At 40.2% G+C, this 14,535-nt stretch overlaps 1 protein-coding gene across 1 annotated transcript in view; it reads right to left on the reverse strand.

Annotated features, from left to right (window-relative positions):
- Nucleotides 1–14,052, reverse strand: part of KCNAB1 (potassium voltage-gated channel subfamily A regulatory beta subunit 1) — a 201,960-nt gene extending 187,908 nt beyond the window's left edge. Inside the window, exon 1 of the mRNA XM_089508985.1 lies at nucleotides 12,992–14,052. Coding sequence (XP_089365111.1) covers nucleotides 12,992–13,212 — 221 coding nt within the window. The 5' untranslated portion in view covers nucleotides 13,213–14,052. The remainder of the gene's footprint in view (nucleotides 1–12,991) is intronic.
- Nucleotides 14,053–14,535: the final 483 nt, after the last annotated feature.

Here is a 14,535-nt window from a genome sequence, read left to right on the forward strand (position 1 = left end):
CAGTAAATGGCCAGAAGGGGGACTGGCCTGCCTACATAGTCTGTTATCATACAAGAGAAATATACCCCCATCCTGAAGGAAAGGGAAAGTAGACCCAATACATGTGATTAATTATCACACTTGAAGAGCAAAATTGTGGTCATTCCAAAGGCAAAGTGGAGCGAGTGCAAAATAAATTATCACAACAGTACATACCATGCAGATTCACCAATTTGAACTGGCACCCTTGCACATGCTCAGTGGGGCTCTGAATGCATTGTGAAACTTTGCACTTCCAAGGTGAAGAATGGGCCCACTTCCTGGTTTCTGTTTCACATGAATGCTAGCCTCACGTGAATGATTGCTTTGCATTTCTTCTTCTCCATGCATATACTGTATGTACGGGCACGTGGAAGCACACTGCATTCACACATACACATACGTGCACAAATCCCCCCCCCCCCCCCGAATAGGCCATGGCTCTCTCCCAAATGGCCGACCTTCTCTTCAATTGTCTTCTCTTCAGGAAGAAACCGAAAGGAAGACAAATGAAGGGAAGGCTGGCTGTCACCCGAGAGGGAACCCTGGAATTTCATTTATATTGAAACAATGTTTAATTTTTAGATTTTCTGTTTATTATTTAGATTTTCCTTTACCTTTCAATTAGAATAACACACATTTTATCTAATGCTATGGTATTTTTGAAAGTTGACAGTCTCAGTATGTCTTTCTCTGAATCTCTCCAATGTCCCATTGCTGCTTGTACTCCATGCAGTGTATGCAGCCTCACTCTAACTATTAGATTTGGCGCTGCTAGGCTTTCATCTACCTCAGTAGAATGCTTAATATCCTATGAGGATATTATTCCTCCTAGGATAAAGCAGTTGAATTTCTCATCATGGGCCTTATTATTTCTAGGATAAAAGAATAAAAGTGCAGTGTGCATACATTAAGGAAGATAATAGTAGTGCTTTATTCTGCTTTCATTAAAACTCACCTGGAATACTGTGCCCATTTTTGGGCACCACTGTTTAGGAAGCATATTGACAATATGGACCAGGTCCAGAAAAGAGTGACCAAGATGGTAAGGGATCTGGAAGCCAAACTTGATGAGGAACAATTGGGAGAGCTCGATATATTTCATGTAGAAAAAAGAAGACAGCAAGGAGATGTGATAGCCATCTTCAAATATCTAAATAATTGTCTGTTGCAAAGAAGATGGAGTAAAGTCATTTTCTGCTGCTCTACATGAGCTGAACCAATGGATTCAAATTACAGAAAAGAAAATTATGACAAAACATATGGGGAAACCGTGTGGTGATAAGAATTGTTCAACACTGGAATAGACTCCCTTGGAAGATGGTCGACTCCACTGGCGAGCTTTCAACACAGGTAAGACAACCACCTGTCAGGGATGCTTTAATGGTGGGTTCCTTCACTGCTAGCCTCTTAATGTAGATGGTCCTTATGGTCTCTTCCAGCACTGTTATTTATTACTTTGATTTATACTTCACCTTTTCCCCAATGAAATCAAACTAGCATACATCACTTCTCCCAACTTGACCCTTACAACAATCCCATGAAATAGGTCAAGCTGAGAAAAGAGTCCCCTCCAAGCATATGAGTTTATGAAATGAAAAGTTAATTGGACATAGATGCTGGGAATGGTTTAAGGAAGGAAAATACTGAATTCATTGTTAACCCCACCCCATTTAAAGTAGACGATTAGAGACTTTTCCCTCCCAGCCAAGCATTTCAATGAAAATCTTTCCAAAGATTTCCAGCACTTGGTAGAACAGCACTTGAGCATATGGACCATTTATGGGCCACTGAATTAATGAACCATACTATGCAGAGAGCCAGAAGGACTGGAAATATTTTCACTAGCTTATCGGATTGCTGCCATCTCACACAGAGAGAAATTGGCTCCTGCAGACTTTCATGCCACTTTCAACAAGGTAACATGTGGTGCTCTTAGAGAAAGCAACTGTGCACAGAACTGATTTACTCTCTAGCTCAATCTGTCTGTGCAGCCAAGAAGTGAGTGCACCTGTCCAAGAAAGGAGCCTGTGAGCCAGTTCCCACATAGTATTTACCTCTGCAGAGAGGGGTTGTACAAGATATTCTCATGCCCCAAATAGCTACAGTTCACAATACAAGAAGCACATCCCAGGATATCTTTGTAATAGCATAAGGGAAGATCAGATCGTTTGCTGTATCATGCTTTCCAAGGGCTGGGTACACAATCTTCTAAGACACCACAAAAGATCCCAGGATGCAGCACCACTCAGAATGCCATTGGCTACCATTGCAATCCCCTAAAAGTGTTATCACTCTCCTAGAATTGCACAGATTTCATAATCTGTGGCTATGGACACATTTTAAAAGAGTTTCCAATGTCCTTAGGTTGTCTTTATACCCTACATGTATGTTTGACCCTTTCCCCACTGGCTTTCCCCCTCTAACCAAGAGCACACAGCCACATAATGTGGCTTGCAAATTCATGAGCTCTCAGGTGCATATTTCCAATGGTAAGTAAACATCTGGTATTCTACAAGAGAAGAAATATGCTTGAGGAAGTTGAATAAACCAATGGCCCAGTCCAAATCTATTAAAATCTACAAATGATTTGCCATTTACTTCAGTGGAGTTGGAACTGTGCCCCTTCTTATTAGTGATATCTTTTCTCTTTTGCATCTGAACCTGATCTATGGTCTGGAACAATTCCCCCAAATTTGTTATACACATGATGCTTTCTGTCCCTACTTTCCATCTCTACTCAAAGCTTTGCATCACACTTTAATTCCCTCCCAGTGCCTTTATATAAAACTACTGACAGGGCTGCTCCTTTCAGCTGAAACAGTTCAAAAGCTCCTACTGCTGTAGGAGGCAAAGTACTGTGCAAGAAAATGAAAGATAAAAATAATAAAGCAATAAAAGATTTTTATTAATGGCAGCTTTACCTAGATATTATACAGCAGCCCTCCCTCTAGTCCATCTGCCTTGGTCTAGGCCTCGGAGGTAGAGAGGAACTGCTGGACCTCATCCCCTTTCCCTCCACCACTCCCTTCTCCTTTTGTGTCATGTCTTTTTAGATTGTAAGCCCGAGGGCAGGGAACTGTCTAATTAAAAAGATTGTATGTACAGCGCTGTGTAAATTTACAGCGCTTCATAAATAAAGGTTAATAATAATAATAATAATAATAATAATAATACAGGAGGTATGCAAAGACTTTTAAGAGGAGAAGTAGGGTTTTATCGTTAGCAGGAACCAAAAGACCCAGTCTGTAAGACATTACTCTAAATAGCACATACATCATGTAGGTAGTGACAACACAAACCTTGAAGAGAAAATACAGGATTAGCAAGAACTTTCAATATCAAAGGATGGAAGAATCTAAAACCTGTACCTTGTTTATTTGAACACAGTACACATCAGAACCTCCACTGACTCCATGATTTATTTTTGTATATTCTGCATAATTTATTCATCTTTTGCTAGTTGAATTGTGTAAGATACATAAGGCCCCTCACTCTTGACCACCTTGAAGTCTATTCAAGCTCCATCTCCTTCTAGACTGCTGATAATTCACAAGTGACAGGCTACACACTTCCAACACAATCACCACAATCTTAAGGGATTGAAACATTATTTTATCTTTAAATGAGACTGTTAGAATATCAAATTGTAATCTCTAAGCCAAATTTGCATGTGTTTATTATTCTTTACTTTTAAAAAGTTATTTAAAGAGCTCTTGGAAGTACAGAACACCCCCCCCCCCTTTTCTTTTCTTTTTTGCTTGCACTAATGTAGGTTAGGCTGAGGGACAACAACCGGACCAAGATTACCTAATGATTGTTGTGCCTCTGTAAGAAGTGGGATCTCTGCAGTTTTTTAGATTGTAAGTCTGAGGGCAGGGAACCGTCTATTATCCCCTCTGTTGTAAACCGCTTGGATTCCCAGTGATTGGGCGGTATATAAATAAATCCTATTATTATTATTATTATTATTATTATTATTATTATTATTATGTCCAGTATTCTAACCATTACAGTACACTGCCCTATATACACACTCCTGTATGAAGCCCATCTTAGTTCCTATTAGCTCTTTGGAGTATTGGAAGACTTAAGATGGGGAGATGTTTGCATGTTACCATTTATACCTTGGGTAAGAATACATCAGATCATGTGAATTAGATTCCTATGGATTTTTCCATGCCTTGTCCTCCAACTTTCACAGATGAAAACCAGGGCATGTATGGCCAAACAACATGCCCTGGTGTGGTCAAGATGATAAAAATCATAAATGAGGAAGAACAGACAAGCTAGGAGAGGCTGCATCCATTTTCTTTTGCCTGAGTCTACAGGGAAGCATAATTATGCCCCCTCCTATCCTCCCCCCTACTGCATTAACTGAGTGCAAACTATATTTGCACTTTGAACTCAGTTTGCAGCAACTGAAGTAAGCTGAGGACAAAAGGGGGAAGTGGGATAGGAAGAGAGAAATGGGGACATTTTAGAAACAGCTGAAATAGTGGGAAGACAGAAGATTAATCAGGTCTGTCTTTGGGACAGTTAGATGGTATGCCACGATACAAGGAATTGTGTTCCTCAACTTCCCACTGGATTCCACCAGTGAGAAAGGCCATTTCTGCCTAAGGGCCATTTCTGTTAAGAGGTAACAAAATTACTATTAGAGGTATCAACAATGATTCCATACAAGCATAAGAATTTGTCATATACTGATCCAGACAATCGATCGTCTAACTTCTATTCTGACTGGAAGCAGCTTCAGCCCTAGTCAAGATACCCTTTAAACTACAGATCAAATAGACTGAACTTCTTGTATGCCCTATTCCTAAGCAGATATTTAAAATGTACTTTTTGTACTACAACTCCCAGGATACCTCAGCCAGTGTGGCCCCAAAAGGAACTTCTGAGCTCTGCTACTAAGCCATATTTCTACACGTTAAGGACGCCTAAGGATTTCAGAATGCTCCTTTATAATGGGATCCTTTCCCACCTTCACACATCTTTGAAATGGAGAGATAGGAATTGTGCAGACCTCCTGATATTGTTGGACTGCAACTCTCATCAGTCTTAGCCAACATAAACAATGATGAAGGATGGTGGGACAGTAGTCCAACAATTTCTGGAAAGCCACACAATCCTCACCCCGGTGGTATTACATCAGAGATGCCTACCAGTCTACTGCTAAGCTGGAGGAACACATTTGGGAATGGTACGGGTAACTGTATTTGTCACAGATGAAGTCAGTAAGCCTAGTGTGAGTATGGAGCTCTTTCTTACACCTGAGGACTCAACCGGGTATAGGTGAGAATTTCTTTCCAGTTTCTTCTGATAACTAATAGATTGGCCCACCTAGATAGAGGACTTTTGGTGTTTTACTCTTCAAAGCCTGGGTTTAAATCCCTTAAAAGTCTGAAGAGTGCCTGTGTTCAATGGCTAGCAATTGTGATTAAGGAGCAAAGACATCAATGGCTAAAGAAATAAAGCCTTTATTGTAAGAACTCCATTAAAGATAGGATGACTGTATAAAAGAATAAGTTAATTCTGAATTAAGCCACTTCTGATAGAACAAAGAGACTAAGGGAGCAGGAAGAGAAGAGGTGAAAGAAGCCTAATAGTATCAGATTATATCCTAGAAAGATTAGGATAAGTGGATACATAGCCCTATCACTGTCACTCTCTAATTTGTCTTTAATTGTTAAAGTGCTTTAAAAATTATTACACTTACAACATGTTGTGAATGGCAAAGGGAGACGAACAGAAAGGAGAGCTGAGTCAGTTTCTTCTCATGTTAATCAATGGCCATAAATCAGAACCCTGGACAGCAAAAATGAAATCTAGAGTTAAATCTACTTGTTTACTTTAAATTTGTTTTACAGTATTTACATCCAAACCCAAGCAGGGCTTGATGGACTATAGTGTAGCTATCTCTAAGATTGCCCTCATCCACATTCCCTCCCTGCTTCTCTACCTAAAACCCTGAGACAAAAAGAATACGTTTTGCAGGAGGCAGGTGTTTCTTGCCTTGTTGCCTTCCCATATACTAGTTCTACAGAACCTCACTGTTGAAAACTGCAACATTTCTAGCTTGCTTTTCTGTTCTTTCTGCTGACCAGAATACTGACTGTAGTCATACTGATTGTCAATCAAAAACTTTTCATAATCATGTACTGTTGATGACTATGATCTCATACTGAATGAAATTTATAAAAACTTTGCTGTAATCAATAAAGTGGTTCCTTTTACAAATGACAAGCTCTGGCGTGTCCATGCTTTTCTTGGGAGGATACTCCCAAGATGAATGGTACAGTATTTTTTAATTTTAAGTAAGCTCCTTCCTTGGCTGGTTCATCATCCACCTGCAGTACTACATTCCTAAGAGGAACCTGGTTTTCTTCATGTATGTTTTATTATACAACAATTTGTAAGTTGGTCTTGGGGGCTTTTTGGCTAAAGGGCAGGGTATAAATGTTCTAAATAAATAAATAACATAATTCCCACACTGATACTAAACTGGCACTTCTTTTTCAGAGAAGCTCCTTACTCCTAAAATCTGGATGACAGACTGGTACAACATGATCCTATTCATGCTGAGAAGAGCTGCACTTGTTAAGCTGGACCAGTTCAAATTGTGACTCATTTTGCTTCAATCTGTTTTTGAAGAATTTACCAAAATTCACAGATATCTTTGTATTCAGGATGAAAAGTCCTTAGAATTAAAAAAAATGAATGCAGTAAAAAGTGAAATGGACAGATCTCTTCTCATCTAGAGCCAGATATCTGGTCACTGAACAACAGAGGTTTAAGTTATGGTAATGTTTTCTGTATGGATGTACACAACACCAGAAAAGAATACAGAATGATAACAATACTTCAGTACTCATCTGTTTTTAATCATTTGGTAAAAGGAAGTCACTGGCAGAAGTTGATATCTATTTTTCTAAGAAAGAATGGAAATCCCCTCCCCCCAGGTATTGGGAATTTATAGGGGGAACATGACAAAACACTCAGAGATGACCTTCAAAGAGCAAATGTCATGTCACTGTCAGTTACAGCTGGAGTAAGAGAATCATCAGTGATGCATTTGCAGCCAAATGAAATTGGTCTTTGGAAAGATCAAGAGGGTTTTCTTTTTCTTTTTGTTTTAAATTATACTTTCAGCTCTGTAAATATGTTATTGTAACTGTTACACATTCTATAGCACAAGGCTGACACTGATGCAGCATATTGCAGAGAAAATCCAAACACATAAAGTGATCGAATCCTTGATTTGCTAAGTAGCTGTAGGAGAGGCAAAGCCCCAGCTGGCTTACAACTCCAGAAACTTTAAGTGACCAAGATTCCTCTAGTTCACTCTGCCCTCAGTGGTACCTGTTGAAACCAACTGGCATAGGACCATATACAAAAGACACATGCATAGAGACAAAAGCCATAGCAAAAGCCTAGAGACAACACTGTAAACAAATCCTTCCATTGGAGATTTATTTGAAATACGTTTACCCTCTTCTCAAATCCCTGAAGCAGCTTACAAAAAGAAAGAATAGACTTCAGAAGGCAAACTGAATGCAGTGAACCCTAGGAGCAAGATGTTCACAATAATCCTCGAAAGGCAATAATCAAATCCTCTTCAAAATGGGAATGCCTCGTGAAAGAAAGGGCTGTGCTCAGTCCACCAGGAAATGTATTCCCTAGACTTGGGGCAATAGCAGTTATAAGCCTCTACCCCTTGACGAAGCAGAGGCTGATAAAGTTCCTTTTTCATTTGTTGGCTTGTTTTGGATGACAGCTCTCAGACTCCCTCTGCCAGAATGGCTGTCATTTGTCCAAGGTCTGTGCTGAAGAGGTAGTATTTTCTTACACTCATGCTTCATACTGCATGACTCAATTCACTAAATGCAAATGGTGGCCACTATCATACAGACAGGGACTGTCTCTGAGAAGAATCGTGGGTAGAATCGTGCTATTGTATCTCAACGACATTGCTACATGATATGAGTTCATTGAGAAAAGCCAGTCTCTGGCATAGTTCTCCTGCTCTAATAAGAGGTCCCTTCTGAATGTACCTAAGCATAACCAGCCTACCCTTTGCTTTCCACCATCTGCTGGTTGCCAAAGGTCTCTCTCCACTTTACAAGCATTTGACTGGTTTCCCTACTTCTCGGAACTGACCCCCCATCTCTGTGTGCCTTGGTATCTTCTCTGGCCATCAGGAAATTTAATTACTAGTATGCACGATATCAATGGGTGCTTTACCCTTGGAGAGAGCAAATCTCCTTCTGTCCTGTTATTCACTCCACCAGAAATATAATCCAGAGTGCTATACCTATTTTAGCCAAAGCCAGGAAAGAGATTTAAATACATATAGGCTGCTTAGGATAAGACAAGGCAACATAAGGAATGTGAATCCTCACTCAGTCATAGAAACCCACTGGGTGACCTTGGGCAAGTTACACTCTCTCAGCTTCAAAGGAAGGAAAAGGCAAACCTCTTCTGAACAAATCTTGCCAACAAAATCCTGTGATAAAACCCTTAGGTCGCCATAAGTCAGAAATGAAGGCACACAACAACAACCTAAGATGGTAGGTGGATAGGTGAACAGAATGAAAGAATTGAGTATTTTGAATCTTTGATACTTTGCAGTCTCTATACCCCAGTTAGCCTGTCTGCCCCCGCAGTTTCCTTGCAGAGCCAAACAAACTCACCACAGCCCCTGGTCAGCTATGCATTCTTTTCTTTGCAAGGTATCGATTAAAAATTGTCTGGCTCTGCAGTTTCTACAGAGACCAGTTGTATAACCAAGTGTATATTCTCATTCTATTTTTCCCTGTTTAATTTCTGTCCAGTTTTTCAACCAAATGGTGCTGAAGACAGCTAAGAAAAGTAGCATAAACAATATAAAAATGGAATAAATCACAATAAAGTAGCAATAAAAATAAAATTTTGAAAATATAATAAAGCAAGATATCAATACAATTTATATTTAGGTGTTTAACATTTTAAAAGTCTGCCAGATTAAACCAATTTGAAGATATTTAAAAACAGCAAGGGAGCCAAAGTCCAACTAGCCCCAAAGTCTGGGAAAGTTACCTTTTTGGACAGTGGAAGCCATGATAGCTAGGGGTTCTGAGAACCATAATTCATAAAACTTAAAGTTTCCCAAGTGCTGGGTATCCTCAGAGAGTTTTACCTGGCATATTTGTTGCAGTCCTTTCATGCACGTGCAGGAACTTTTAATTTTTGCAGGTACCATTACCTCTACCATTTTAATACTAGTAGTTGCTGCTTTGGTTTATTTGGACCTACATTCTGATCACTTTTTAAACAAATCACCTTTTAAAATCTTTCTGGCATTGACTTTGTTGTTGTTAACCATATGACAAATGATAGTTCTTGTTTGGAATACATATTAGTAATGAAATACATTTGGCCCTCCTTATCCACAGATTTTTTTATCCATGGATTCAAGCATCCATGGCTTGCAAATATTTTTAAAAAGTAAAAATTCCAAATAGTAAACCATGATTTTCCATTTTGTATAAGGGGCACCAATGTAATAAAAAGACCCACTGTAGTAAAATATTTTGCCTGTTGCAAGAGGGTTATCAAGGGAAATGGGGCTAGCCAGGCCGCCCTTAGCAAGAAATTTATTAAAATTAAAGTGATATCCAATACAGTCTGTGTTATACACATATACACACAGAGACTTCTTAACATCTGTCTATGCTGCAAATATAGTCCTGAGCAGTACTAGACAGCTGAAGAGTCAGACCTCTGCAAACTGTGGCAAGTTGAGTTTTCAACATCTCCCACTGAGTTCTAAGGATAAAGTAAATGGATTCAAATTGGTTAAAGTGTTGGAGGAAAGCAAAATGTTCTTCCATCCATGGAAGGGTATTGGTTTAGCCCTTACTTCCAATGGTGGACTCCTAGACCATTTCTGCTATAAAAGTTTAACACTGTTGCCTCCTATCCTATTCATTGACCATGATAAGCAGGGGATTCTGGGAAATGAATTCCCAAAAAAGTAAAATTTCCAAGCTAAAGTATTCTTTGCTGTTCCATAGACATTATCTTTTTCTCCCAATTCTGATAATATGTTCTCGGGTTAGGGAGTGAAACTCTTTCCATACATTTTTGTTGCTTTTCTCAGAATCTGGCATTCCTGTCCTGTTAAATCTATTTATTGGGTTCCAAGATTGCCTTTTTTTCCCTTTCCACATGGAAATACATGCATACTTTTCCCAATTATCTAAAGTATGGTTGTGGACATTTTTCAAATATACCGACTATTTGTCTACCTCATGGGTAGGTTTGGGGGCCAAAATTATGGATAAGTCGAGAGTAAAACTTAGGGGCATGTAACAACTGCTGTAAAGGATGATGCAAAGGAAAATGATGCCAGAGAACTTAGAAAACTCTGGCAGGCATAAGTGTTTGTGCTTATCCTAAAGGCTGAATGGATGATAAAGTAGAGGGGATCCATGCTTCTTTTTGGAGCTCCCGGGATGGACTAAGCTCTCGCCTTTCATCACTCTATTCAGAGAAAGTGGATGGTTCTTTTTTAATATATATAAGACTTGGAGTATAGTACTTACATTGACCTGTGGATAAGTCAATCCAGCTTTTTGGGGTAAATTTTTTGACTAAAATTTCTAGACCTATACATGAGTATATACCAGTGATGGCAAACGTTTTAGAGACTGAGTGCCCAAACTGCGACCCAAAACCCACTTATTTATTGCAAAGTGCCATGTCCCTCTGACTTTCTAGTAACAAACTCTGGGGAACTCTGTGCTGAGGTGATGGCATGTGTGCCCACAGAGAGGGCTCTGAGTGCCACTTCTGGCACTCGTGCCATAGGCTTGTCACCACTGGTATATACAGTATGCATTTGTAGCTGTAACTACAAATATACACGTGGTTATATATATCGCCCCCCCTTTTTTTTTGTCAAAATGCATCACAAGTCTGGAAAATATTTATATAGTCAAGGCAAGATGCACCTGGCTCTGTTGCTAGTCTCAAGGAGGATTAAGTGGATATGTGTAATGAAATGTGAACCTAATGAATTACCTACCTGTCATGATCAGCATTCTACTTTTTTGGCTGTTGCACCCCAGTTGTGGAACTCCTTCCCATTAGAGTTTTGATTTTATGCTGGTTTCTTTCTGGTGCCAAATCAAGATCTGGCTTTGGGGTTTTAATTTAATTTAACTGTACATGTACATATTTTACTTGTAAGAAGAATTAACTTGTCATGCTCAATAAGCTTTATCCTATTTATTATTTGAATTCAGAATTGTTTTACACTGTCTGTTGCTTTAAGTTTCTGCCACCCTGAAATCCCGTGGTGAAGGGTGGGACATGAATATTTTAATAACAAGAATGAGAACAAGAATAAGGTTTACCTCTAAGACCGCTTAATGTGACACTCATGACATATCTATGGAAAGCTCCAAGCTGCCACAAACCTTGATGGCACATTTTAGCATTCACCACCCATAGGAAACCTACTAACAAAAGTCACATTTTAAGCAAAGAAAATGCTTTCACTATCTTTATCTTGTTCATCAACAGCAATGGCCATCCTCTCAGGTAGCAATACCTGAGAGTTGACTGAGATCACAGCTGCAATATAACTTGGGAGTGAGCCCCATTGAAGAAAGTGAGATTTAGTTCTAAGCACACACAAACATATGGGAATGCACTACAGGAATGGATTTCCTAAATACTTACATGAGCCCTGAAATTTTAACCCATGCCTCTTGGGTCTAAAATACAACAATTTCCCACTACATTGCTGCAGCAAATTGAGCAGCTTAGTTGATGAGTCCATTGCAATTCTTGCTTGTAAAAGTACCAGAATGTGTCTCTTACCATCTCCTCTTTAAGAGAAAAAGCCATTCTGACATGAATCACATGAGATGTCCAATGTTTGACAGAACTGATAAATTATACATGGAGTGCTTGAAATTAATTGTAATTGACTGATTTATCAAACAAAACATCCTCTTAAATACTTTCTTAACATAAATAAACTCTGAATGAGACATTAGCAAGGATCGTTGTTATTCTGCCTCATTCTCCTTGGTGAAGGAAATAATTATTTAACACATGATATTTTCTAGCAGTGTGCTTATTATTTTGTCTGCATCACATGCTGCCTTTCACTCGAAGCAAATTCCTCCCTGTCCTTAGATAGCAAGTCAATCACAGGCCTTTGAATAGTAATTAGAATACAAAAGAGTATCTAACTAAGGCTGCCAGATGCTGGATTTGGAGTTTATCAAACAGGAGGAATTTCTCTTAAATTCGAATGAAAAGAAAGTGGGGCCAGAACGTATTCACTTAAAGTTGCTAGTTTAGCACAATTACATGAATGCGCATTGCGTTCGAACTGGCTTCCCATTGCCCGAAAATAGCATGCCATTGCCTGAATTTGCGTGTGGCAGTCTATCACGCAATAATGTGAAACCACATGATTGCATGCGGATTGACTTCCCATTGCCCAAATTTGCGTGTAGTGGGTTATCATGCAATAACATTAAACCCCATGATTGCGTTCAGATTGCCATTGGATTATACTTCCAGTTTCCCTTGTCTGATAAACTCCTTTGTTTCTTCTTCTTCTTCTTCATCTTCTTCTCCCAAGCAGGTGCTTTGAGAAGCAAACTTTATCCCAAGCAGAGCCTGAAGTGTCATCTATTAATTCAAAATCCTGAATACAACTGGATCTTTTCTAAATGCTAATACAAATACTTGTTTAGCAAGACTCACATGAATAGCAAAACTTGGAATACCCCCTCCCCCCAGTGCAACCTTTCACACTCACATTTCTTTCTAAAGGGTTCAAACGTTTAGATTTGGATGAGACTTTAGCAAAGGGGAACTTTGTCAGCAGCTGAACTTTCAAAGGCATGCAGGGGGAGAGTCAAGAGAGACACCAAAACATGATAGAGAATAAATAGTATGTCCATACCTATATTTCATGCCAGTCTGCTTGGCAGTGGACTCTTTTAAAGATATATGGTGCTGAGGGGTAAAGGTTCCCAAACTGCGAGCAATGATTGCCACTGTCCGGAATTTTGCCCGGGCAGCATTGACAGCATTTGGGTTACTGGTGTTCTGTTTGCTGATGAGTCTGTCCTCCCCATTCCGGTTCTTGAGGTTGTGCTCTGTGCATGCTATGGAGACTTGCATTTCTGCCTTGCCAAGGTTTCCTTTATAGAACAGAGAAAACTTCCTTTGGACCAGAAAGGAGAACCACAAGGAGCTGAAGATGTCAGTTCTTAGCCCAGGAGTCCTTAAAGGTGCACTCCAACTCAAGTACCTGGATCTCGATGCAGGTTGGAAGTGAGCACAGCTGCCTCTGATATGCCAGGAGTCAAGCCAAGGTCTGAAGTTGCTCTAGTATTAATGAAAAGAATGGAAGCCTGTTTCCCCAATTTTTCCCCTTCTTCTGCAAAGAAATTTCCTAGTGCTTACAAAGAACTCTCCATGAGGTCAGTTGCTTTCAGAAATACTGAGCCTGCATCTTCATGGTTAACCCAAAGCAGCAGTATCCACTCCGTTTCAGTGCTGGCTTGCCTCTAGTTGCTGGATTTAAATCAATGCAGGCATACTGCAAGATGCGTCTGGAGCACCCCCTGGACCATGAAATGCTGATGATGAAAAGCTGGGGAGCTCAAGGAACATCTAATCACAGGCAAATCTCAGGAGACCAAGGATATCCATCTAGCTCTTTGTCAGCTCCTGCACAACACTGCACTTCATCAGGATCCCCCTGGCTTTCTCCCTGACAGCTCAAAAGCCCGGTGAAGGAGGAGAAGCTATAGACTCTGATGCACTGAGGGTACCGGAGATGCAGCTGTGTTGCTGGAATGTGAAGAGACCCCTTTAAGAAGCTTGCAGAAAGCGAGAGAGGTTGGCTGGCATTCTTTCCTTTGTGTGCAGTCTAAAGGCAGAGACTTTCAAGGGAGTTGGACTGCCTGAATCAGTGACAGCCCTTCTCAGTGCCTAGTAAGAGCCCCTCCACCTGACTTGAACAAATGGATGTGAAAGCATGCTAACGTCTTGATGTGTTGTGGGCGGGGAAGAGCATTACTATCCATCTGTGCGCAGGCGAATTAACTCATTAATCCCTTGCATCTGGCATACTAAGACCCTGCCTGAAACCGATGTGTTGCCAGCAGTTGCACCAGGGTTAATCTCTTCCCAGCAGAAATTCGTGCCCAGTTAAAATAGATACCCCGGGCATGCCCTTTGATCTAAATTGCACAACTGGCAGCAAAAACAGATAATCCCAAAGGATTGGGACAAGACTGGTAAATTAGGTGCCGATTTGTGTGACAGTTGAGCACATGGGAGCTTGCAGGGAGAGCATGGGAAAACTCAGCATGCACTGGCTTTTTGATGTTCACATGCAGCTCCCACTGTGACCAGGATTAAGCTTCTGGTACACCACTGCCAATGCCCCTGCTCCCTATTCCCAATGCACCTCACATGCTCGCTATGGTGTGTGAA

This window comes from Sceloporus occidentalis, unplaced genomic scaffold (assembly GCF_023333645.1).
Source record: "Sceloporus occidentalis isolate IW3139 unplaced genomic scaffold, rSceOcc1.0.p SCAF_2, whole genome shotgun sequence".
NCBI lineage: Eukaryota > Metazoa > Chordata > Lepidosauria > Squamata > Phrynosomatidae > Sceloporus > Sceloporus occidentalis.